At 33.7% G+C, this 10,478-nt stretch overlaps 2 protein-coding genes across 2 annotated transcripts; one reads left to right on the top strand and one right to left on the bottom strand.

Moving 5' to 3' along the window:
- The first annotated feature begins 1,728 nt into the window (after positions 1 to 1,728).
- Positions 1,729 to 5,751, top strand: ABA2 (NAD(P)-binding Rossmann-fold superfamily protein). The gene is made up of 2 exons (XM_085750940.1): positions 1,729 to 2,177; positions 4,771 to 5,751. The coding sequence occupies exons 1-2, from the start codon at positions 2,134 to 2,136 to the stop codon at positions 5,567 to 5,569; spliced, it is 843 nt and encodes a 280-aa protein (XP_085607066.1). The 5' UTR covers positions 1,729 to 2,133; the 3' UTR covers positions 5,570 to 5,751.
- A 1,394-nt stretch (positions 5,752 to 7,145) lies between these two features.
- On the bottom strand, positions 7,146 to 9,897 carry RPL27 (ribosomal protein large subunit 27). Its single transcript, XM_085750941.1, has 3 exons — positions 9,519 to 9,897; positions 7,668 to 7,769; positions 7,146 to 7,577 (listed from the first exon to the last, which is right to left on the bottom strand). Exons 1-3 carry the CDS (start codon positions 9,816 to 9,818, stop codon positions 7,398 to 7,400), a joined length of 582 nt encoding a protein of 193 aa, XP_085607067.1. The 5' UTR covers positions 9,819 to 9,897; the 3' UTR covers positions 7,146 to 7,397.
- Positions 9,898 to 10,478: the final 581 nt, after the last annotated feature.

Raw genomic sequence — 10,478 nt, forward strand, 5'->3', positions numbered from 1 at the left:
CAAATGTCAAATATTTGCTAATAAATCGCACCAGCCATATTGAGGCACTTCATCTATATTGTTAAATCACGACCCTTCAACACATGGGGGATCAATATCCTTGTGCCCTTTCCATTATTGTTGGGTTAGCTAAAATTTATTGTTGTTAGCATATATTATTTCTCTTAAAGGATAGAAGTTGAGCCTTTATCTGTCATCCTAGCCGAAAGGATGCGGAAGTTCATATGGAAAAATGTTATCCGTCGACACAGACTCCCCCATAAGATCATAGTCAGGCAAAAAATTTCATTATTTTTGCAATGATCTCGGGATCAAATTGAAGTTTGCCTCAGTTGAACATCCTCAGACGAATGGGTGGGTGGAATCAGCGAACAAAGTAATTTTTAACGGGTTACGAAAGTGTCTTGATCAAGAGAAAGGAGAATGAGTCGAAGAATTGACATCATTCCTACACAGGAATCACCATCCAAGCTTGTTTACATATAAAATGTGATAATACTAGTGGAATTAACAACAATGTCATTCCGAGTTGGCCTGTCTGAAGAGTCCATTTTTGAAAGGAAAAAAGCCAATGTATAAACCTTGATTTGCTCGACTAAGTCAAGGAGATAGCGCACATAACCGAACATATTGCCAAACTTAGGTTTGAAAACAAGTTCAACACAAAGGTTAAACCTCAAAGTTTTTGGGAAGGAAACTTGGCCTTATGATTAATGATGTGAGGAAAGATCAACATCATGGGAAATTAGCAACAAGCTAGGTGTTGAGGAGTTCAGGGGTATAAGAGAAACAATAAACCAATGCTCTAGGACCACAAGAGAAACGTCACATCTCCATCTAAAATTTTAAGACATTAAATATATATGCCACCTCTCTTATATACTCCCTCGGGTCACTATTATAAACAAAAATCAACTTTTTATGTTCATTCATTAAATGATGTATTTGGTCAATAATATAGACCAAATACATCATTTAATGAATGAGCCTAAAAAATTGATTTTTGCTTATAATAGTGACGGGATGGAGTATCTAACATTTTATGCATTCATAAACATTGCGAAATTTAATTACTTACATTTAAAACCCAATAATCTTTGCCTCAGTGTGAATTCTCACCTATTTTTTTTAGGGAAATTCTCACATTCTATTCTTGATCTAAACATTTAAGATCAACTCATCACCGGGCAAAGAAATTTATCAACTAAAAAACATAGTTTTTTTTTAGGGATTTTTTTTTGTTGTTGAGGGAAACTAGAAAAGATAGTTGAAAACATTTAGTCATGTAATGTTACGTCTTATTTCAATTGACATCTCTTTTCCACTTTTATCACTAAGTTACGTCTTATTTCAATTGACATCTCTTTTCCACTTTTATCACTAATGGAGTCTTTATACAAAATGTCATGCTTTTTATGAAGAATATCTCCTTAACCATGAATCTTATATCATTTTAATTTAATATCCCTAACACATTAAATATCAAATGTGTGATCCAAAATTCATAACAACCTCTTCACATAATATCACATGCTTTTTAGAGAGATTATCCGAAATTCCACAAAATAAAATTTTTAGAAAGATTATCCGAAATTCCACAAAATAAAATAAAAAAGAAAGAATATCTGATCAAGCTTTAAGAAAAAAGAAAGAAAATAAACCAAAAATTTATACAAGATAAGTTTGAAGAGAACAAGAGGACATAAGTTACCACTCTTCCAAACTAACAATCTCATTCTAATCCTCTCATAAATAAGTTGCATTTGATTTCTATCTTACTAATACTTAACTTTTTCTTCCAAAAGTAATCTATTAACAAAATATATTTCTTTTTTCTTTTTTGGTTGCTTTTTTACCAAACAAAGAAAAAACGTCGCTTTTTAAAAAGCCATTTTTTAGAAGTCCTAACTTAATTGACAAATGTCAAATTTGCAAAGTCGAACATCGTGATCTAAGTTCAAACCCGAAATTATGTGTAGGTTTAATTTTAATGGCTTACCACTTCAAAGACAAAAAAAAAAAAAAAGGAAGAATAGAATGTTATAAAATGAAACATTATCAGCCGCCAACAACACTATCATGAACAAACTGTTGTAGAACAAGAGAGAGAAAGAAAGTACACACAGCTGAGCTATGTCAACTGCCATCAATGCTTCCACTTCTGCTCCAGCACAAAGGTACATTAATAATTATTCTCTGAGTTTTGAATCTATTTCATACATGCAAATTCTTATCAAGACTTTTTTTGGTATAGTTTGAGCTTCTGTTTTTATTTATTTATTTTCTTAAGAAAATATCTCATCAATTTTTTTGTCAGCTTTTGACATGATAACTGTGTGTTGACTAAGTTTGTCTGTTTAATTATTATTGATCTTAACAAACAAGAGATCTGCTGAGGTTATTTGAATTCTTCAAGTTGTTGACTTGATGGTTATATTTTTACAAATTGAATTGATCTTGTTTGAATTTGAACCTCTTTTTTTTTCTTAACAACAATATATAAAACATATATTGTTTGAACTTATTTGACTTATTTTTCTTAACAGCAATATATAAAACAAATATTGTTTTTAGAAATTCATCAGATATTCATTCTTCTCTCAATGCTAGTTTAGTCTTAGATCTAAATTAATGTTTATTGGGTTCAAATTGTTTTATGATTGTTTTCATTGAGAGTATGTTTGGGTGGAAGGTTTAGAAGGACTATGTGTATGTTTGGTTCCACTTCTACATTGAGTACCGGACCAATTATTTGCGTGATACATCCTATAATTGATTCTGACATGTTTGATTTTTGTTGATTAGAATTGATTCTGCCTCCATAAGTGATTCTAGTTGAAGCTAGGATTTGTAGCTTTTGATTATAGAATTGATTTTCACAAAAAAAAAAATTATAATTAAACTTACTTTTACATGAAGGTATCAAACCACAAACCATTTTTAGTTAGAATTACTTTTAACCAAAATCAATTCTAGATAATCAATTCTCTCGAAATCAATTCTTCCCACTTCACAACTAAACACACACCATGTCTATATTTTGGTATATATTTGAGATTCGAAAAAATTGAAAGAATAGTATGATAGATGATCATATAACATTTTAAGAGCACTTAATTTATTTTAAAGCATTTTATAACTTCTTTAATTTTACTTGACCAAAACAAAAAAAGAACTTCATTAATTTAGAAAAGAGAAAAAAAATGTCATTTCCAACCTTAGCCTTGTGTACTTGGCTCTCTCATTGTCCCCCAAATAATGTGATTCCTATGAATTTTAGATTTATCATTTCTGAGCCAAAATTCAAATTCCTTCATAATGAGATTGGTTATATAATTTGAGGATTTCTGCTGATTTCTCAGGCATGTTTTTTGGACACTAGAAATTTACGGTACTTGTTCAGAATGTTAGTTTTTTGCCCTGCTGTGCTGGTTTAATAAGAATTGAAGATAATAAAATATAGTGTAAGAGAGAGCAAAAGTAAATAGATATTGATCAATTATGTTTTTTTTTTTTTGAATGGCAAAATATAATATATATAAATAATAAATAATTGTACAAATACACCAAAAGGTCGTCCAAAGACGCCTAAACCAGGACCACAAAGGTGGACCCCGCCCCACAAACGAAGAAGGGGAAACCACCCCAAAGGCACCAAACACCAAAAATAAAATACAAGGAAAGAAAAGAGACGCCGAAGACCCCCAACCGGCCCCGCCAACACACCGCCCTCCGCCAGGAACATGAGCGCGAGGAGAAAACCAGGGAGCCAAACCGGAGAGGAATAGGCTAGGAACCCCTGACCAACCCTAAACCCTAAACGTTTAACTTCCATAGTAAGACGGCGAAGAATCAATGAGTTTATCTCTCTGTATTTCTTCAACCAAGAAGTAGGGCCGATCCAACATATTTGTAGGTCTAAAGCGAACCATAGTTTAAATCCGGTGTAGGACTTTCGCGGTGCTATTTTTATATTTTTACAAGTTTTCTTGTATTTTAGATGAGCTTGGCATGAAAAAAAAATTATGGTATGATGCTACCAGCCATCCTTAGGATCTGGATGTTTTGATCATAATAAAATGAGAATTTATAATGTAGGTAGGTGCTGAATCTGCTGATCATGCACCAACATATAAAATTATCATGCTTGTATGATGTATTGTTTGAATGATCAATGACATTGAAAGCAAAGACTAAAGTATGATTAATCATTCTTATTATTTTCTTATATGCTAAGTTCATCTGTACAAGAAATTGAAGCTAATATTTGGTTATTAAGTTATGTATTACTCAGATATGGTTTTAAATTTTATATCTAATTTGCTACTAATATCTGAGGTTTCTTCAACCTTCAAATCTTCCACCGGTCTCAAAGTTCAAAAAGGATAATTTAATGAAGGTTGAATCAATTTAGGAGTATCTAAGCTTAGACTATGACTAGATTACTAGAACAATCCTTTGCTAGAATTTACTTACTTTTGACCAAATTCAGGATTAACAGGGTCCCTTTCCCATCGGAATCGGAGGGTTACGACAAAAAAGTATGGGAAAACACTGTCTTTTACAAGTGACAAAGATCTAGAAATATTTAGCTGTTTTCTTTCCATATCACTGATTTCTGAATTATGGATTCTGGTTTTAGCCATGTTTATCTGTGACACAATGACGCATTCTATAATTTAATGTTTTCTTTAAGTTTTCAGTTATTGTTAACCACTCTCAGTGTTTCAATCATTTGAGTTAAAGTTCTCTGCTATCTATCTCCCTCAGGTTATTAGGTAAAGTCGCTGTGGTAACTGGTGGAGCCTCCGGAATTGGAGAAAGCATCGTTCGCCTATTCCATACCCAGGGTGCTAAAGTTTGTATAGCCGATGTCCAAGACGACCTTGGACACAAGCTCTTTGATTCCTTAAGTGATCCGGAAAATGTTTTTTTCGTCCATTGTGATGTCGCGGTAGAGGCTGATGTCTCCACTGCAGTATCCATCGCTGTCGCTAAATTCGGCACTCTAGACATCATGGTCAACAATGCCGGAATTTCCGGAGCACCTTGTCCTGATATCCGCAATGTGGACATGGCGGAATTCGACAAAGTATTTAACATAAATGTAAAGGGAGTTTTCCATGGAATGAAACATGCTGCTCAATATCTGATCCCAAAGAAAAGTGGCTCAATAATTTCTATATCAAGTGTAGCAAGTTCCTTAGGAGGGTTAGGACCACATCCATACACAGGTTCCAAGCATGCTGTGTGGGGATTAACAAAGAATGTTGCAGCTGAATTGGGGAATCACGGAATAAGAGTGAACTGTGTGTCACCTTATTGTGTCGCAACAGGTTTGGCTTTGGCTCATTTGCCTGAGGATGAGAGAACCGAGGATGCCATGGCTGGTTTTCGTTCTTTCGTCGGGAAAAACGCGAACTTGCAGGGTGTAGAGTTAACTGCTGACGATGTGGCTAATGCCGTGCTCTTCCTTGCAAGTGATGATGCAAAGTATATAAGTGGAGAGAATCTGATGGTTGATGGAGGATTCACTAGATCTAATCACTCACTCAAAGTTTTTAGATGATGATTAGTTGTTTTTAACTGATTGTTAATTTACTTAAGCAGGGTTTAGAGCATTGCAAACACAGAATGTCTAATGATAGATTTTCAAATAACAAAACCACTATAGCTTGTCTATGAAGTGATTAAGTAATAATGTGAATTTTTCTCTGAAGTGATTAACAAAGAGGAAATTTGTCTCTATCAGCTTAGGCAATTGCAAATTAACATCATATTATGATTTAAAATAAAAATACATCATATTGTCCAACCTTGTGTGATTATCAATGGAAAGGAGCACATATTCCGACTTTATTGTCACCATATTCTTAATGAGTTTAAAAGTGGTGGTCTGTCGGTTCAAAACAACTTTATATTGACAACCAATGAAAATTTTCATATGTGGGAGAAAGAAGTTACGTAACATCAGTTTTTTTTTTTTAATCTGATGTGGCAATTTTGAGTGTTTTCATCGGTTGTCTGTGCAAAGTTGTTTTGAACAGACAATCCACCCCCTTTAAACGCATTATTTAATACGTACAATTTTTTAGTCACATACTAGCACCCTTGTGAAGAAGCAATCAATATCTCTGAGACAGGGAACCATCTGAACAAGAAAGTGTAAATGCAACTTATTTGGATCTACAAGACAATTTAAACGAATCTTTAAAATAACTTCATTAACTTCCTGCTCACAGTAGCTATGACCAATATCAGATGTTGATGTAGACAAAACACAAGAAAGGATGGTTGTACAGTGCCTCTTTGAAATTTCTGTAATCATTTACAAAAGCTCATCTAAAATTTTCATAACTACGATGGAGATTACATTCACTATTGTGATATATGGCATAGATCGATAAGTATATTGCGTAGTTACTGCGAGGAATTTGTTTATGACTTGGAAATGAGTAAGTTATAAGAAAAAACTAGAGCCATTATGATATATTACACTTTTCAACAATGTTAACACAAGCAACAGACATGTAAAAAAATTATTCTCAGAATTAGGTTGCAAAGGTGAAGGTAAAAAGCTATTTGCAGTAGCAAGTTTAACCATGTTTTGCATTTTGGAATCACAAACAAGAAAAGCACAAATTGTTGGAAACTTGGAATTAAATGTTTGGTAAGATATGCTATTATCAATTCTAAGTTCTATACGGCACACAACTATTCAAAATTCTAATTATCATGAATAACCAATCACAGAACTCGTACAAAATTTATTCTTGACCCAAGTGCATAATAGTCTTAAAATATCAAAAACCATTTTGTAATTTTACCAAGCTTTACAAAGTTCACAAAATGTTTAACTAAGTCATATATGGTTCCCTTCACTTTACTTTAAACAAGTGCATAGTTTTCCCTCACTAACTAAAACACCAATGAAATATTCAAGGCATATAAATTTCACTCCAATAATATATGCCTTGCATTTATAGTTTTGTTTGGCATATTTGTGCTCTAAAAATATAACAGGTACAATCTTCAGGATAACACTAGGACAAGTCACATAGACAGAGGCCAAGTTTGAAAACTTAAGCGAAGCTAAGCATCAACTTAGATAGCTTGTAAAGGCGAAATGTGTAAATTACATCATGTAAACAAAGCAAAAGACCATTTCATTTACTCAAATAGAAAATTACACACCCAACCAAATTGAAAGTGAATGGCTACACTGTCCTGTAATTGGTTTGGGGACACTGTAAGGAAAAGTTTTGGCCGTGTATGGTTCAATTTCTTTTTCCAAAAAACAAAGACAATATTACAATGCTAAGTGTTTAACAGATACATAGAAGCAAATCAATTGAAGACGGACAGATTTTACACATTGAAGTCAATGAAGTATAGAATCAACAATCTGGATTCTCTATTGCGGCATCATCAACGGAAGCGAGCATTAGCTGTGGTTGAAAAGCTCTTCTTTCTTGAGCAGCCTTTTTGCGTTCACGTCTCATCCTGAAGTACTCTATCTTCCTTAATCTATAGCTATCGGGGTTCGGAACTGGTTCTTCTCGTGGGTAAACACTGATCTGTAATATTATTACAACTTTATTAGCTAGTTAATTTGTACTCTAGGATTGCAGGTCATACACAGCAAGCACTGAAAGACTATTTATTACCTTTTTCTTGTCAGGTCCATATTTCTCAAATTTTACAACTCCATCAATTAGGGAGAAAATGGTATGGTCCTTACCAATCCCTACATTCTTTCCTGCGTGAAACTTCAAGTTTTGCAAAGAAAAATAATCAGAACTAAAAGGAACAGTAAGGTAATAAAGGTTCAACAATATCTTAAAAACTGGTTCGACAAATGCACGTATTTACTATATTGTGTGCGCCTATAACACCCTTATCATGATTTTAAATTGCGGCCCCCAACCCCAACCACAAATACAGACTCAATGTAAAGGTTCTTGAACTCTCACCAATGGCATCGCAAAAGCAAATAGTGTCTACATTAACCGCATTTTTCCGTAATTTTCTATAATATCAAGGATCACCACTAACGGTGACTTTGATTTAAAACATGGACCCTCATTACTTCCACAGTAGCATTTATTACTCTGAATATAGAACAAACATGAAGAAGTTCTTTAAAAGTTATGGAATAGCTTACAGATTTACTGTACTGATCAAAAGTATCAGTATTAATGCAAATATTGTCAATTACACAATACAACTCAACAATTCACGCGAATTTACTCATTTTTACTTCTCTTTGTATGCATTTCTAGGCTATACGTTGCAAAAGTATCCAAGAAATATCAAAAGAATCTTACAACAAGTTAAAAACAAAATAACTTGCAGTATAAGTTGAGTTAAGTGAAGCTCTACGTTTAAGTTGACTTACAAATCCATAAACTTAAAAAAGGGGAAATTCACATAAAATAAAAGATAATCCAAATTGTGCCAAATCATAACAATCAAATCTTATCTCAGTACACAGGGTTAACTACATGGATCCAAATTGTGCCTCAGTTGTGCCAAATTTTTATTCACCGACAGTAGATTTCATAGCAAACAGGCTATATCTACCTATTCAGAGGGGAAATGCACGTATTTACTATATTGTGTGTGCCTATAACACCCTTAATCCGTGAGATTGCACAAACTGTGGAGCTCAATCGAAAACTCATACAGAAGGCCACATCAAACCATAAACCTCCACTCTAACATTCTTTCTGAAGCAATTAAATTTTGAAATATACTCTTAATTAATAATATAAAGAGAACACACACTTAGTATAAACCAGTTTTATACTAATATCCGTGAATGACACACTAAGTTTCCACGTCAGGTCACTCTTATAAAGTAATGATACGAAGAGGCAAAATAATAGATTCTCTTTTGAATGTTCGTGTGAATGTCAGCGTAAAACTACAAAAAATTGTTCCGCCCAAAGCGCACTTAATGTCAAGTACACCCTGTTTGCAGTAATGATAAAATTTAGGACAAAAGTCACAAATTGCGCATACAAAGATAAAACCAACAATTACTCGACTAATCATGCTTCATTATTATTTAAACATAACAGAACAGAACTAGGCACTTGGTAAGCAGTTTAAGAATCAATTTATGAAAATATTAATGCGTCAAGTTTCAATTATGCAAATATACTTTTTAAAAAACTTAAGTTTTTGTTTTGTTTTGTTTATTGACGAAGTGACAAACACCACCTAAAACTCACACGCACAACCGTGTGAGGTCCTGTTTTCGAACCGAGTAAAAGTGTCTGGTCTAGCAACATCACCATTGGTCGTTGAGTTTGGCCCTAATTGAACAGAAACTACACCAATTTCATTTTTTTTTTCTTTCAATTCACCCAAAGTATAGTTCTTAATGACAATTAACATGGCCATAATTTCAAAATTCATATAACAATTCAGGATAATTAAATTAACTAACATATCACAATTCTTTTCTTTCTAAAATTTCAAAATGGAACAGAGAAGAGTGATTATAAACGCACCTTGGTTCCACGCTGACGAACAATGATGGAACCAGGTTTAGCGACCTGGTCACCATAAACTTTAACACCGAGACGCCTTCCGGCCGAGTCACGGCCATTCTTGGTACTTCCTGCTCCTTTCTTGTGAGCATTCCGGATTATCAGTGCTGACCGATGATGAATTCGAGGGAGAGTTACTGATGGAGTCATACGAAGAGTGGTGGAACCTGATAAAAAGGAAGATGAAGATGAAGATGAGGGGGAAGAGAGAGTGAGGGATTTGAATGCTGTTGCTATGTTGAAACCCATGCATACAGCCATGGTGGAAACTGCTGGGTTGTTTGAAGAAGTGAGAGATAAGACTCAAGGAAGGGATGAATGAAATGAAGAGGAGGTGGATAAGGGGAAAAGTGGGAATTTTGGAATTTAATTGATTTATTTTTTTAATTTTTTTTTATATTAATTATTTTTTTGCCTAAGCATATTGATAAGATATCACGACCAGGGGTGTAACTGTTCAGTTGTGATCGGTTTTTGGTCAAAAAAATGTTTGAACCAATAAATCTCCATCGGTTTGGTTTGGTTTGATTTTTACTGTTTTTCAAAAAAGAAACCGAACCAAACTAGTCGATTTGGTCTGGTTTGGATCGGTTCGGTTGATCGGTTTGTTTGAAAATACAATTAAAAAAATTTATATTTTCACAAATTTGTATTTCATGCTTACATCATACTCAAATATTTTATAGAAATTTGTTTTCCGTTCTTTGTTTTTCAAACTACTTTGTATAACTAACATGAAAAAACTAACAAGAGATGGACGATCCCAGCGGCGGTGAGGAACGATGAGTTAGGTGTGACTAGTGTCTAGGGTTCTTTATAGAGTGTGAGTTACAGAGTATTTTATGGCGGCCTTTAGTTTTGAGCTTAATCATAAGTGTGCGTGAGAAGGGATAATATTACTAAAATGGGGAGTGAGTGTTA

Source organism: Medicago sativa, chromosome 3 (assembly GCF_051527215.1).
Source record: "Medicago sativa cultivar Bolivia chromosome 3, Bolivia_mono, whole genome shotgun sequence".
Taxonomy (NCBI): Eukaryota; Viridiplantae; Streptophyta; class Magnoliopsida; order Fabales; family Fabaceae; genus Medicago; species Medicago sativa.